Here is a 16,305-nt window from a genome sequence, read left to right as displayed (position 1 = left end):
AGTCGAGTCGGGGTTGCCCCGCGATTCGTTGCTGAGTAACCCGGCGAGTGGAGAGGGACCTCGTCGTGCCAAGTGAGGCTTAGAAGGATTCAGAGGACCAGTGTGGACTCGCCGAGTCGCCCGAATGCACTCGACGAGTCTGGTCAAAGTTTGACCGTTGATTTCGTTGACTTTTAGGGATTAGTCAATGCTTGGACTTTTGAGCCATTATAGGGGTAGAATGGTCTTTTACTCTTCTTAGAGAACTTAGAGGGGAATTAGTCTAGCCTTTGAAAGTTATATTGATTAGAGTAATTATTTATGTGATTAGGCGGAGACTAGTTCAGTATTTCCGAGTTCGAGATTCTTCGAGATCTCCTGAGGTGAGTCTTCTCACTATACTTTACCTTGAGTGGTAATTAGAGATATGTGATAGAGTATATTGTATGCTATTTATGTGATGTGTTGCACCACATTTTCTCTATGTGATTTATGTTGTGTGTATATCAGAGTTTACAGAGTTAGGACCGGAAGGTCCACAGAGTTAGGACCAGAGGGTCCACAGAGTTAGGGACAGAGGGCCCACAACGTTATAGCCTCGAGTGGCTATTATGTGTTGTATGTGGTATTTTGGGGAACTCACTAAGAATTTATGCTTATAGTGTGGTGTTATGTGTTTCAGGTACCAGTGAGGATCGCGGGAAGGCGTCGTCATGATCAGTACACACATGAGGAGTTTTTATACATTATGATCTTGGGTTGTGTTTCTATGGATTGATATGTGAAACAATAATATTTTTATAATATTTATGAATGAAAGTATGTTTTTAAAAAAATGTGAAAAATTGTTTGAAAAATTACGGTGTTACAAGTTGGTATCAGAGCCTTGGTTTGAGGGATTCAGATGCACCTTCGAGCGCATTTGAACTCAAACTGAGGATTTGAGGAATTTTTCGAAATAAAACAAAATTTTTATAAAAGAGTAAAAAGGTTTTAAAAAGAGCATAGCAGAGCAGTGTGTACGATCAGCCAGCGCCCGAATGGTGATTTCCCAAAATACTCTTATATTATGTGTTATGAGATATGAGATAATATGTTATGCATGCTAGAGTAGGCTAGGTATTATTAGGACTAGAGTGGCCTGATTTGTGATGCCCTAGCCTAGGGGTTTTCCTGTTAGGAGATGCTCGAGAGTGAGTAGATAGCAACGAGGAGCTTATGAGAGATATGCTCGATAGTAGACTATGCATAGTGAGAGTAGAGTACTTGGGATTTAGGATCCTAGGAAGAGGACTTGGGGTGAGTACTGATGCGGTGTGGATGGTAGTATTGGGCCCATACTACTAAAGACACCGGAGCAGTGCGCAACCCAAGTAAGAATCCTTGGGGTACCAGGGAACGAGCAGGGTTGAGTTATTGAGTGCGAGTATGCTCGAGCGAGTCTCTGATTTTTTATGTTGTATTTTAGAGATGACATGGTTGGGACACGCCACAAACCAGAGACCAGCGGGGTGATTAAGACTTTTGATGAGAGATACGCAGCGGTTACTGAGGCTGCAACCGCTGCAGCTACCCCAGCTATTGCTGCTGCCAGACCTCAGGGTGGTGATTCGTTGCTGTTCCGGGAGTTCAGCAACACAAAGACACCATAGTTTGATGGGATGCGGGATCTGATTGCTACGATGAGATGGGTTTCTGATATTGAGGGATGCTTCTATACGTGCTCATGTCCAGAGCATTTGAGGGTCCAGTTCGCGCTGAACCAGCTTCGCTTGGGAGCAAAGGACTGGTGGAAGTTTGTGACGGCGCACTTTTCGTTTGCTGAGCTTGCCGCGGTGACCTGGGAGAGGTTTACCGCTATGTTCCGTGATGAGTACGTTCCCCCGGTGGAGAGGGAACGTTTGGCCCAGGAGTTTCTGACCCTCAAGCAGGGTACTAAGTATGTTACTATGATCACTAGGATGTTCCATGAGAGGGCGATGTTCTGCCCTGAGCATGTGTCTACTGAGCAGGCACGTATGAGTCAGTATTTGAGTATTTTGAGGAGAGACATACGAGAGTTCGTGGCAAACTCGTCGTACCAGACATTTGCCAAGCTCCAAGCAAATGCTCGGAAGAGGGAGATAGAGTTGGAGACTCGGGCTAGGGAGGAGGCAGAGTCTCAGGGGAGGGATCAGCGACTGGCTCAGTCCCAGCCGGCAGCCAAGCGGGCCAAGCCCACCGATTCGAGATCAGGAAGCCAGAAGGGCCGCATTGCTGCAAGGGTCATGAGGGAGTATGTAAAGTAGGGTCTTGCTACAAGTGTGGCAAGGAGGCGCATATGGCCAAGGATTGCCCCCAAGGAGTTTGCAGTCTGTTTTCACTGCAACCAGACCGAACACCGGAAGGTCGAGTGTCCGCAACTGTGGGGATCAGCACAGGGAGCATCGCAGGGATTTTCCCCTGCTGCTGTTAGAGCTAGCGAGAATCGGCCGGTGAAGGCCGAGGCACCGAAGGCACGAGTGAGAGCCTTCCAGTTGACCGCGGAGGAGGTCCGCACACCGCCCGATGTTGTGGCTGGTATGTATTCTTTCATGTATTTATTATGATGTTTGAGATATTGTGCTTATATTATGATATTTGTAGGTACTTTTCTTGTGAGTTCCGTGCCTGCCTTGGTGTTATTTGACTCAGGTGCAAGTCGATCTTTTGTGTCATTAGCCTTTAGTCAACGATATATTCATCGAGAGGCATTGAGTCGACCTCTGCGAGTTTCCATAGCTGACGAGCGAGCAGTGTATGCCGCCGGTGTGATTCGGGGATGTGTACTTGAGATCTTCGGAGTTGAGTTTTCGATTGATTTGGTTCCTATTGCGATGGGGGATGTCTGTGTCATCGTGAGCATGGACTGGTTGAACAGATTTGGAGCGGTTATCGACTGCGAGCGCCAGCTAGTGACCATACAAAACCCTAGTAGGGGAGTTCTTACGGTGTACGACGAGGGTACCCCGTTCCAGGTCAGCGTTCTGTTCGGCTACCAGAGCAAGGCAGAGTCTACAGCAGGGGTTGTAGTGGGTTTGTGGCTTATGTGATGGATACAAGGATTGATGCGGAGAGACCGAGATCAGTTGATGAGGTTCCGATAGTGCGTGAGTTCCTGGATGTTTTCCCCGAGGAGTTGCTGGGTGTGCCTCCTGAGAGGCAGGTAGAGTTCTGTATAGATTTGGTTTCGGGGGCAGCGCCTATCGCCAAGGCGCCCTATCGCCTTGCGCCTCCAGAGATGCAGGAGTTATCCTCGCAACTTCAGGAGCTGCTGGGGAAGGGGTTTATTCGGCCGAGTAGCTCGCCGTGGGGAGTGCCGGTCCTTTTTGTCAAGAAAAAGGATGGTTCGCACCAGATGTGCATTGATTACTGGGAGTTGAACAACTTGACGGTCAAGAACTGTTACCCCTTTCCGAGGATCGACGATTTGTTTGATCAGCTACAGGGAGCGTCTTGGTTCTCCAAGATTGATCTGAGATCTGAATATCATCAAATGAGAGTGCACGATGAGGATATCCAGAAGACAACATTCAGGACTTGTTATGGGCATTACGAGTTCGAGGTGATGCCTTTCGGGCTCACCAATGCACCGACGACGTTCATGGATCTCATGAACAGAGTGTACAGGCCGATGCTGGACCGTTCATTGATTGTGTTCATCTATGATATATTGGTGTATTCGAGATCTAGAGAGCAGCATGAGCAGCATTTGAGGGAGATCCTTGGAGTTCTGAGATCGGAGAGGCTTTACGCGAAATTCTCCAAGTGTGATTTTTGGTTATGAGAGATCCAGTTCCTGGGGCATCTCGTTAACCAGAACGGGATATTGGTCGATCCAGCCAATATTGAGGTAATGATGAGTTGGGAGGTGCCGAGATCCCCCTCAGAGATCAAGAGTTTTCTGGGGTTGGCCGGCTATTATCGAAGATTTATCAGAGATTTCTCCAAGATTGTTGTTCCTCTCACCAGGTTGACCCGGAAGGGCGTAGCATTCAGTTGCGGCCCAGAGCAGCAGGCCTCATTCGACACACTTCGCCAAAGATTATGCGAAGCCCTAGTATTAGCCCTTCCGGAGGGGATGGAGGATTTTGTGGTGTATTGTGACGCGTCGATATCAGGATTGGGTGCAGTGCTGATGCAGAGAGGTCATGTGATAGCATACGCATCGAGGCAATTAAAGCCTCATGAGACGAGATATCCTACTCACGGTCTAGAGTTGGGGGCTGTGGTGTTCGCCCTCAAGATCTGGCGTCACTATTTGTATGGGGTCTGGTGTACCATATACACGGATCACAAGAGTTTGAAGTATCTGATGGATCCACCAAACCTGAATATACGCCAGAGGAGATGGCTGGATGTGGTAACGGATTATGAGTGTGAGATCCTGTACCACCCGGGCAAGGCTAATGTTGTAGCTGATGCCCTAAGTGCACTCGACGAGTCTGGTCAAAGTTTGACCGTTGATTTCGTTGACTTTTAGGGATTAGTCAATGCTTGGACTTTTGAGCCATTATAGGGGTAGAATGGTCTTTTACCCTTCTTAGAGAACTTAGAGGGGAATTAGTCTAGCTTTTGAAAGTTATATTGATTGGAGTAATTCTTTATGTGATTAGGCAGAGACTAGTTCAGTATTTCCGAGTTTGAGATTCTTCGAGATTTCCTGAGGTGAGTCTTCTCACTATACTTTACCTTGAGTGGTAATTAGAGTTATTTGATAGAGTATCTTGTATGATATTTATGTGATGTGTTGCACCGCATTATTTCTATATGATTTATGTTGTGTGTATATCAGAGTTTACAAAGTTAGGACCGGAAGGTCCATAGAGTTAGGATGTAGCACCTGGTTCATGGTACGTAAAATCTATCTAAGTATTTTCATTTTTAACCTTGGACTCGTCGAGTTGTAGGCCCGACTCGCCGAGTGGAGACGGGTTTGGGAGCGCGTTTAAGTTGGCGACTCGACGAGTCCACATTCTGGACTTGGCGAGTCCCCGCTGTCTGATGAAACCCTAAATTTCAAGGGCTTGCACCCTATTTAAACCCTCTTATCTGCCCCAAGCTCGCCCCCTTCACCCCTAGAGGTCTATACTTCATTCAAGCCTTATTCCTTGTGAGATTGAAGCATTTTGGTGTGTTTTCTTGAAGATTTGGAGAGGGAAGGAGATTAGATCAAGAAGAGAAGAAGGAGGCCATGCATATTTGGGTTATCTCAGTGATTTCCTTGAGGTACAACTCAGTTTCCCTCTGTTTTCATGCTTATTGTCCCTTGTAGCTCCATGAAAGTCCTTCTTGAGCCTTTCCCCAAGCTTGTTTGTGTATTAGGGTTGGTAATAAGTTGTTTAGCCTCTAGATCTAGGCATGATTGAGCTCCAAGAGCTTGGATCTACTGCCTTTATGGAGCCATATTGCATGAAAGCCCTAGATCTACTCTTGTGGTGCATTTTGAGCCCTAAAACCCTCATGGGTGTTTATTTACACGTAAAGTTGGAAACTTTTACGTGTTAATCAGGCCCTAGAAACTTAGATCTATGAATGACATGAGCTGGATTCAAGCAGAATCGCGTGTATAGTATTTGCATGTGGCCGACTCGGCGAGTCGTTCATCTGACTCGGAGAGTCGAGTCGCGAGTCCCCGAGTTTTCCCCCTTTTCGTGTTGCGGGTTGGAGTAGTGAGTCATGGGGTGTGACTCAATGGGTCGGAAGCCAGACTCACTCATGGAGTAACTCGGTGAGTCAATGCCATGACTCGGCGAGTTCAAGGCAATATTCTTGCCTCAAGAAAAAACTCGGCGAGTTGTTCATATAGCTTGGCGAGTCTCAGCATAGAGTGTTCTTCGGATGAAGATGAACTCGGCGAGTTGTTCATACAACTCGATGAGTAGGATGAAGGACTTTTGGCCTTTAGTTTAGAAGGAGAACTCGTCGAGTCAATGCTTAACTCGATGAGTAGAGGCGGGTTTATGGTCGGACAAAGGGTTAGGGACTCGGCGAGTTGGCAAGTCAACTCGACAAGTCAGGCCAACTGGTAGTTGACTTTGACTTTGAATCTTGATTGGTAAGGGGTAAATGGTCATTTTACCCTGAGGTCGGTTAGCAGTATTTGACTAAGGGTTTTGTGGGAATTATAGCCGGAGGATTTCCGGAGCGGCAACAGCAGAAGACAGTCAGTTCCCACGCAGAACAGCAGCTACTTCGAGGTGAGTTACCTTCCAGTAGCGGTGGGTCTTCGGCCACAATGCCGGCCCACCAGTAGGAGTTGTATGTTAGATGATTGTCTTTGTGATATCATCTAGGTTTGCTACTACCTGATATGTTATATGTGATAGTAGTAGAGTTCGGTTGTTAGGACCGAAGGGTAGGTCAGACACCCTAGATATGATTGACAGTATGTGATGATATGTTTATATGCTGGCAGGATATGTTATATGTGATAGTGGTAGTAGGAGGAGAATAGTCCCCAAGTTCGGTTGTTAGGAACGATGGGTAGTCAGCACCCCAAAATGGCTTGACATGGGTAGTCAGCACCCCAGAACGACTTGACACGGGTAGGTCGGCCACCCCAGAATCGCCCGACAGTATGTGTGATATGTGGTTGCATGGTATGTGGTAAGTTGGGGGAACTCACAAAGCTTCGTGCTTACAGTTTTCAGTTTTGGTTTCAGGTACCTCTTCTGCGAAGGGGAAGGAGCTGGTGCGGTAGCGGCACATCACACACACGTTTTGTATTTCGCACTATGAGATCTTCCTGGGGATTTGTACTTTGATGTTGTTATGTTTTTATAAACTGGTTTCCAAACACACACATCTTTGATGAAATGTTATGATCGTTGGATGTTTTATTTCTAATGTTTTGCTAACTATGTGTTTTAAAAATGAATTTTTTGGCTCGTATTTTTGGAATGTTACATAGGACCAGAGGGTCCATAGAGTTAGGGCCAGAGGGCCCACAAAGTTATAGCCTCGAGTGGCTATTATGTGTTGTATGTGGTATTTTGGGGAACACACTAAGCATTTATGCTTACAGTGTGGTGTTATGTGTTTCAGGTACCACTGAGGATCGCGGGAAGGCGTTGTCATGATCAGTACACACATGAGGAGTTTTTATACATTATGATCTTGGGTTGTGTTTCTATGAATTGATATGTGAAACAATGAGATTTTTATAATATTTATGAATGAAAGTATGTTTTTAAAAAATGTGAAAAATTGTTTGAAAACTTACGGTGTTACATTGGGCCTCCAACTCGCCGAGTCCCATGGCAAAACATGAAATTACTTGAATTTAAATACGTACCAGAAACCGGGTTTACAAAGCCATAATGTTGGTGTTCATTTGGGTGCTATGGAGCCACAGGAACCTTAAAGCTTACACGTGAAAGTTGAAGTCTCATTTGATGTTGGCTAATGAGGTACAACACCTCGCAATTAAGATGGATATAATGGAGCTATGATCCCATTAGGGGTGTGCATTAAACCACACAAACTGTATAAACCGCCCGCACCGCACCGCATAATGCGGTTTTGGACGTTCGTGGTGCAGTTTGCGGTTTATAGTTACCAAACCGCGGTTCAAACCGCACTACAACATGCCATATATATATATATATATATATATATATATATATATATATATATATATATATATATATATACACGCACACACACAAACAACACGCTAGATGTTTACCACTTTTAATACCCTTCATAATGTTTATGAGATTTCGATTGATAAACATGAGTCAAATGGGAAACCAACAATATCAAAAATATGTGTTTACAGTATCATATGTGCATATTATAATTTTAAAATATTGTAAAATATTTTGATGTTATGCATAAAGAAGATGCTTATACAGACACTTAATCTTTTCTTCATAGAATATAAAACACCACACACTTATTATATTTAAAACTAAATTTAATACTTATGTTTATGAAACCGCATAAACCACACAAAAACCGCAAAACCGCCCGCACAAAACTGCACCGCATAATGCGGTTTATTACTTTTATGGTGCGGTCTGCGGTTCCCGAAAATAAAAAACCGCATATGCGGTGCGGTTTGCGGTTTTGAGGATAAACCGCACCAAACCGCACCGCGAACACCCTAGATCCCATATTAGAATTCTATAGCATGATATAAAATTGTTCGGCTCTTTTTTTTCTCTTTATTTTCTGTTTTTTCCTTTTCCTCCTGGCCTACAAAATTTGCTTACTGTTCAAAAAAAATGTTGTAAGATATAGAATCCTATTCATTTATGAAATGTATCAACTATCAATTAATATGTTTAGTAGTGGTAAATTTATAGAAGTCAATAACTTATTTTAGTAGTAAATTTAATTGCTGGAGACAAAACTTTACAAATGGTCCCTGTGGTATCTCGAAAATTGCCACTTTGGTCCAACAATGTTTGGACTAGCACCAAAGGTCCAAAGTTTTCATTTTGTTGCGAGTTTGGTCCAATTTATTTTGATTTTTTTAAGAATGATGATTTTGCCCTTGGTATTTTCTTTTTTCATTTTTTATTAATTTTATTTATTAAAAAAATAAAAAAAAAATAAAATGTAAATACCATCCCCTTTATTTGCTTTTTTATTTTTATTTTTGTGAACATCTCTTTATCACTTAACACAACATCGCCGGTGAAGCACAATCACTACCATTACCACCAGAAGTCACCATCGGTGGCACAACCACCACCACCTGAAGTTGAAGTTGTCGCTGGTAGGAAGAAGATGAAAAGACATAACTGAAACTAGGGAGATGAAGAGAGAAAGAAAATCGATGAAGAAAGAAACACTCGGATCCACATCGTCATCCTGGTCGATTTTCAAATCGATGTTTCGCCGCCTCGCAACCAGTCGTTTAATCCGTCACAAACGCACATCGAAGTTAGAAAATCGAGACACATAAGTCAACGGGGTTGCAACAGCCCTAGCTAGACCCTTATCACCGGTAACGAACAGATCTGGCGCCGTCAGAAAACCTTTCATCGACCAACACTTCGCCGGAGAAGAACAGAGGCACGTCTCTAGTGGTGGACATCGCCATCGTCTTTGTCATTTGGGAAGGAGGACAATGCCATCCTCTTCATCCGATGAACAGATCGAGATTCCACCACGATCTTTTGGTCCTACTCCGACGGTCGTAGTTCGTTCGCTTTCTCGGTTTGTCCACCATCGGAGACGTCCCTTCATCTTCTCTATTGCCCAGATCTGTAAATACCACCACCACCACCGACCGATTAGGGTTTTCTGGCGGTAGATCTGAAACCCTCCCTCCTTTCTATGAGCATTTTGAGTGCTCTAATGATTATAGCAGCAGAAGAGACACAAAGAGATAAAGAAGGTGATCGAAGCAGCAGAAAAAAGAGAGAGAGGGTGGCACCGAAATGAGGGTGACGGTGGTTTTTGGCGGGTGGCGGTGGTTTCCGGTGACAAGAGATGGTGTATGTATGTTAAAGAGATAGTGGGTGGGTGTGGTAGTAGGGGTGGGTTTTATTTTCATTTTCATTTTCTTGTTGTTTTTTTTTTAAATTTGAAAATCTAAAAAATAATTAAGAAAAAAAAGATAAAACCATATTAATAGGGGCAAATCCGTCATTATAAAAAGTTCTAAAATTTTTGGATCAAACTCGCAACAAAATGAAAACTTTGGACCTTTGGTACTAATCCAAACATTTTTGGACTAAAATGTCAATTTTCACGTACCATAAGGACCATTTGTGCAGTTTTGTCATTGCTGGAAGAAAACGAAAGGAAAATTTTAGTATTTTGTATTAAATTCAACAGATTCGCCAGCTCCTTGCTGACTAAAGACGGAAAAAGTCCAACCCCAAAACCCAACTAACCACACACACACTCTCTCTCTCTCTCTCTTTCTTCACACGATACAATTACCAGCTGTTCCTTTCCGCGATTTATTGCGGTGGCAAATGGTGGTGATTGAAGACCTCCGGTTGAAGTGTTAATGGCAGAAGACGCCGTTCCGAAAACCTTCAGGGCATTAGTGGAAAGCGCTGAGAGAAAGTTCGCCAAGGTCCGCGACGCTCCGTCGTATGGACGTGGTCCCAACCACTACTTCCCCAAGGTATTCAAGGCTTACATGAAGCTATGGGATTACCAGCAAAAAAACCGATCGAAACTCGTTGAATCGGGACTTCAGCGATGGGAAATCGGCGAGATCGCCTCTCGAATTGGTCAGCTTTACTTCGTGCAGTACATGAGGACGAGCGAGGCACGATTCTTGCTGGAATCGTACATTTTCTACGAGGCTATATTGAACCGAGGGTACTTTGAAGGCTCGAGTTTCAAGGCTTTGAAAGATCGAGGGCTTAGGTTTAAGGAATTAAGGTTTTACGCCAGGTTTTTGCTGGTTTCCTTAATTTTGAATCGGTGGGAGATGGTTAAGCTTCTTTTAGACCGGTTTAAGGCGCTTGTGGAGGATAGCAAAGCCCAGTTTCCGGTACGCTAAATTATACACACTCACAGTCTCCCTACCCATCTTGATTATTTAAAGCTTTTATGACCCTAATTTGAGTTACTTTCTTCTGAAAAATGCTTGCTTTAGGGTAAATTTGTTTGATTGGGCTGTATTGACTTTATGAATACTACAAAGTGGAACATTTATACTATAGAGTAGTAATTATTAATTAGCGATTTAGCTAGTTTTGGAGGAGTAACTAAGGAAATTTTTGCTTGTCATCATATTAAAGGCCATTAATGGCACATTTAAACTCTATGGACTTTGATAGTGGCTGGCTACTTGATCAGAGACTGATTGGACGGCTAGTTTGTTTGTAGTATTTGGAGAAAGTTTTCAATTTAATTGTAGAAGGTGGAAACTTGTGATCATGCGGATTCTTATTTTAAAGATTCCAATCAGGTAAAAGCAATTGAAACATTGTGAGTATTAAAAGGTCAATCAATACTCAGTTCTTAGGATGTTTTTGTATCTTCTAGTTAGTAGAATGCCATTCTTTGCTATTTAATACCAGAGTAAGAACTGTAGAGGTCAACTGGGCTTAACTTCCCTGCACTGCCTGGTTTTAAAGAAAAAATTACCTGAAAAGAAAGAACAGTTGTGAAATTCTTTCCATGAACACTTGAGCATCCATCCACATACCTTGTGTTGATCCATCACTAGCATACCTTTATGTTTCCTCCTTAGACATAGATGAATCTTGTTTGTTTGTGGATGTTAATTTGTGTAAGTTTACTCATAAGGAAGAAATGAGAGTAGGATGCTATCATAATTTATAAACAAATGACTGGGTAGATTTTGATTTTTGAGTTGACATAGAAAATGTAGCTTGATTTTATTATGAACCTTATCTTTGCAGGATACCACCTTTAAGGAATGGAAGGTGGTGATGCAAGAAATGGTGCGATTTATGAAAGTTGATTCAGCCTTTTCAAATACTAGGCCTTTGCGATATTGTGCTATCTTCGATTCTTACCCGAGTTCACTTCCATATGTCGCACGTTTCCATGCAAAAAAAGTTCTAAAGTTGCGAGATGCATTGCTCATGAGCTATCACCGGAATGAGGTTGGTTATCTTTTATTTACCTTCACTTCTAAACAGAATGGTTCTGATTCAAACACTTCATTCAGTCTGAAAAGCAACAGTCTTTATTTTATCCATACAACACTCTATTATCACAAAATTTGATCACCCATTTAACCACTTTATCCAAAAACAAGAAGCAGCTCCCCTATTCCCCTCCATATTAAGGGTAAAATGGTCATATTATGTTTACAGACCTATTGTATTTGTCTAGTTATGTATTGTATTTCTAGTTTATTTATTCTAGAAAAGAAAGACACAACACTTTATTCACACAGCCATCGTTATCCAACCATTCAGCCACTTAATAAGAAAAAGAAGAAACAGTTGGGATCCATATGGTTAATCTTTTTTATTATTTCAGGTTAAGTTTGCAGAACTTACAACTGATACCTTCAGAATGCTGCAGTGTTTGGAATGGGAACCGAGTGGATCCTTTTATCAGAAGCAAACTGTTGAATTTCATGACAATGGAACTTCAACTGATCAATCTGCTACTTCAGGATTAATTGATATTAATTTGGTGGCTGATATGACTGATCCATCTTTGCCTCCAAATCCCAAAAAGGCTGTTCTTTATCGCCCTTCTGCAACACAGTTACTAGCTGTGAGTACAATTAAATTATTCTTTCATTTCTTGAATTTTCAGTCCATAGTATGAATATGATACTGCTCTAATATAAGCCCACATCACATATTCCTTAATCACTAAGCTGGTGTCTAGTATGATGGAATGGAATGGTTCATTCCATTGGAATAATAAAGCAAGTTTTTTGTATTTTGTTTGATGGAATGGATTGGGCATGTGATTCCTTACATTTTGTTAATTTTCATTCCTTAGGCAAGGGTAAATTTTTTTTTTTCCATTTCAAATATAACCTATTTTTAGTTATTTAATTTTGATGACACAAATTTTTGTATTTTATTTTTTAATGTTCACCATTTTAATTAAATTAGTAACGAATTTTTAAAAATAAGTAGAAAATATATATTTTAATTTGGGTTTTAAGTTTTAGTCATTTTTTTATATGTTTACTTGTTTTTGTAAATACAAAATTCATTAGTTATTAGAGAATCCACAATAGGAATTTTTTCAAACCAAAATGCTCTCGAAAATTGAAAGGTTATTGCAGAAGGTTTTTTTTTTTTTTTTTTTTTTTTTTTTTTTTTTTTTTCTAAAGAGATTGTGAATTTAGAAGCTTTTTCAATGATTGTGGACGTGGTGGGTCCCATAAGTTTTCAAACAATTGCAAATAGAAACTTATGCAAACACCACATGAAAACAAATTGAAAAAGCTCTTCTATTGTGGAGATATAATGAACTTTTTCATTTTAAGGTTTTTTTTTTCATGTAAAAGCTCCACCAAAAAGTTTTTTCAAAACTACATATGTTGTGTACACATAACATAAAAACAATTCATATAGAAATTCATTCCAGTTTCACATGGAAACCCTTTAAAGATGCTCATGGAATGTAATGACTCATTCCATTCCATTCCTGCAGCATTCTATTCCATCCAACCAAACACAGTCTAATGTGATTGGTGTGTGCAGGTATTGGCTGCAATTTGTGATGAGCTCCCTCCAGAAAGTGTTATGCTTATTTACATAGCAGCCTCAGGTTACCTTTTGCATTCTTGTCCACCATAAAACATGATTTATAGCCATACATAAATGACCTTTTTACCCTCTGCAGGTGATTCTGGTCAAACTACTGTTCCACATAAGCAAATATCAGGAAGTGTGAGAACATCTGTAAAGTTAAATACTGTTCATGAACGCAGTAACTACTTTATGCCTGAAACTCATGTTAATGGGAAAGGAAGTTCCAGTCATCCCTCTGAAAGTTCTATCTGGTTAGGGCCCACCAGAAATGCAGGTAAAAAATTAGGAAATTTTTATCATCTTCATAAGTCAAAACATAACAAGCTAAAATTATTCTGAAATTGTACTTTGTTTCATGTTTTTTGTTTTTCAGGTTCTAATAATCTTTTTCCTGCTGATTTAATCCCGTTTACTAGAAGACCTGCTTTTTTCATTATTGATAGTGACAACAGCCATTCATTCAAGGCAGGTTTGTCGAAACTCGTGTATCACAATTAGTTTTTAAACTGTAGTTGTTTTTTTAATTTAGCATTTTTCGGAGACATGTCATCAACTTATTTTTAGGACAAATTACACAAAACCCCTTGTACTTTTCTTCATATTATTGATTAAGCAACTTGATTGTTTTTCATAATGATTAAGTCATTATCCTTTTTAATAGTTTAAAGGGATATCTATAGAAAAGTCCCACACTTTTGGGAAAAGTTTCAATAAAGTCCTAAAAGTTTTTTTTTTTTTTTGAACAGAAAAGTCCCCAATTATTTAACATTTTGCCTAAATTAACAAAAAGTCCTTTTTTATATTTGAACAGCAAATGATAGATTATTTGATTTTTTCAAAATAATGGGACTTTTATGTTCAAAAAAAAAAATTTACGACTTTTTTGAAACTTTTTCCAAAAGTTTAGGACTTTTCTGTAGATATCCCAAGTTTAAAAATAACATTTTTCATGGTTATACAGTTTTGATATCAGGACAAATATAAAATACATAAAAAGCAACTTAATTATTTATTTTCAGTTTAAGCCACTAAATTTTTTTTTTTTTTTTAATGGATCTAGTCACTAAAGCTTCTTTTAGTAATCATAAAAAATAAATAATAGTTTAGTATTAAAACTGATAAAATGGTGAAAGTATTTTTTTGTGTGTATTTGGCCCTTTTTCAAAAGCAAATAAGCTGGAAAAATGTTATTTTTAAGGTAAAAAAATTATAATAGTTTAATCACTACAGAAATTTGTTAATATGGGGAAATTACAAGCGCTTTTATGTATTTTGTCCTATCCTTTATATATGTATCTAATTTTCTTTCATGGGAAATTCTTTTTCATCTCTTCTCCCCTATTAAAGGGCTAGTACCAATATATTTTCGTATTGGCTTGACATACATTTCATTGATTTGTAGTTTTAATAATGTAAGGAATTATAATAATAGAAGCTGTATATATTTCTTGAATAATAAGTTGTTATGTTTTTATTTTCCAGGTTTTACATGGTGCAGAAAGGGGAGAACCAGCTGCCTTGCTTCTTTCACCACTGAGACCAACATTCAAGAGTCAATCTGAATCCAGTGCTGACATCACACAAAATGGAAGTCAATTCACCCTCTTCTTGACTGCTCCATTACGCGCATGCTGGCAAATCTTTGGCCTCACTTTTTCTGATGATGATGCGGTATGTATGTAGTAACAAAGTCAAAAAAAAAAAAAAAAAAAAACAAATTTGGGTTTTTAGGGCCTAGAATCCGATATTTTTTTGTTTCTGATATCTGTTTGTAACTTTGTATGCTTCCAGGATTTGATGGAAGATGCTGAAAGTATTGTTTCAGGCGCCTTTGCAGAGTGGGAAACAATACTTTGTACTACAACTACCCTGGATCTAGTGTGGGCCCAAGTTCTCTCTGAACCTTTGTTGCGAAGGATTATTCTCAGGTAACAAAACTATTATCATTTAATAATTTTTTCAAAAAATGTTTGACATACATAAAACACCATTTTATCGATTTAGCTATGCAACTATTACTAGTTTTTATGATTATTATAGTAATAGTTCAGGGGCTAAATCAATAAAAGCAACTGTGATAAAATGGTAAAAGTATGTTATGCTTTTCTGTATTTTACACTTTTTATAAAAATACACACTGAATCTTGTTACTGATTCTATTTATTTCACAGATTTATATTCTGTCGATCTGTTCTTACCTGTTTCCGGCGTCGAGAAGAAAATGACCATTACGTCCCTGTGTGCTTACCAGAGCTTCCTGATTCCGTCTCTCCCAACTCCGGAATCGTCCAATCCGCCGTCAAGAAGCTTGCAGAGCATCTAAAGGTTTCACATTGTTTTCGGTTTGACGGTTTATAGCCATAATAGTTAGATTCAGAAGCAGCAGATAATAATATATTTATATGTACATTCATCTTAACCGGGGGGGGGTTGTTTATATACCCTAAAGTTGTCTCGTATAAATTGTTTGGGTTTGGTGTAAAGCTTTGAAAACAACAGCATACTTGAGTTGAGTTTGTATTTAATAGGTTTTGTCATTTGTGAAAGGGAAGTAGGTAGACAGAGGGCTGAGGGCGGGGGTGTTAAGGTAATCTCTGAACTTTGTGAATTATTATTATGTTATTGGGCAAAAAAAAAAAAACGGCAGCTAAAGGTTACATTAAAGTATGCTAAAGTTTTTGCTTTGGGTAGGAAGAGGTATGATCACTTAAGAACTTTTGTTTGATTTATATGCAGTGATTGTGTTTGATGTTTGGTTTGCTATGTTCGAATATGGAAGTGTAGTCGAGTTTTTATTGATACCAGTGTTGTCAATAGCAATTAGTGAGGCGACGTAGCGATGTGTTTTTCCCGACAACATCAAGATCCCACCGAATTGAAAAATTGATTGTTGAAACATGTTTTTATGGATCAGAATAGCTCCAATTCGTGATTGGGATTGCCAGTTTGGCATTTGGCATGTCCAATTTGGAGAATTGATCGCCGACTTGGAGATTGGCGGGAAAACCATCGACCGACTGATAACCAACGACGCTTCACATCTTATTCTACAATTTCTTTTCCGATACTTTTAATAATGCTTACAATATATTTCACATACCTGTATTTTCCTATTCTACAAGCTCTCTGTAAA

The 16,305-nt window shown here is 40.0% G+C and overlaps 1 protein-coding gene across 1 annotated transcript; it reads left to right on the top strand.

Moving 5' to 3' along the window:
- The first annotated feature begins 9,806 nt into the window (after nucleotides 1-9,806).
- Nucleotides 9,807-15,836, top strand: LOC111886581 (uncharacterized). The gene is made up of 9 exons (XM_023882828.3): nucleotides 9,807-10,465; nucleotides 11,343-11,549; nucleotides 11,932-12,174; nucleotides 13,122-13,188; nucleotides 13,264-13,446; nucleotides 13,546-13,637; nucleotides 14,655-14,843; nucleotides 14,964-15,100; nucleotides 15,344-15,836. Exons 1-9 carry the CDS (start codon nucleotides 9,971-9,973, stop codon nucleotides 15,528-15,530), a joined length of 1,800 nt encoding a protein of 599 aa, XP_023738596.1. The 5' UTR covers nucleotides 9,807-9,970; the 3' UTR covers nucleotides 15,531-15,836.
- Nucleotides 15,837-16,305: the final 469 nt, after the last annotated feature.

This window comes from Lactuca sativa, chromosome 5 (genome assembly GCF_002870075.4).
Source record: "Lactuca sativa cultivar Salinas chromosome 5, Lsat_Salinas_v11, whole genome shotgun sequence".
Classification (NCBI taxonomy): domain Eukaryota; kingdom Viridiplantae; phylum Streptophyta; class Magnoliopsida; order Asterales; family Asteraceae; genus Lactuca; species Lactuca sativa.
This window is presented reverse-complemented; position numbering and strand designations above follow the sequence as displayed.

What these genes read in the sequence shown, in the direction of transcription:
- LOC111886581 (XM_023882828.3), top strand. Translation starts at nt 9,971, where the DNA reads ATGGCAGAAGACGCCGTTCCGAAAACCTTCAGGGCATTAGTGGAAAGC. An exon ending in ATAGCAAAGCCCAGTTTCCG is followed by an intron (nt 10,466 to 11,342) that starts GTACGCTAAATT and finishes TTATCTTTGCAG; the next exon opens with GATACCACCTTTAAGGAATG. An exon ending in ACAACAGCCATTCATTCAAG is followed by an intron (nt 13,638 to 14,654) that starts GCAGGTTTGTCG and finishes TTTATTTTCCAG; the next exon opens with GTTTTACATGGTGCAGAAAG.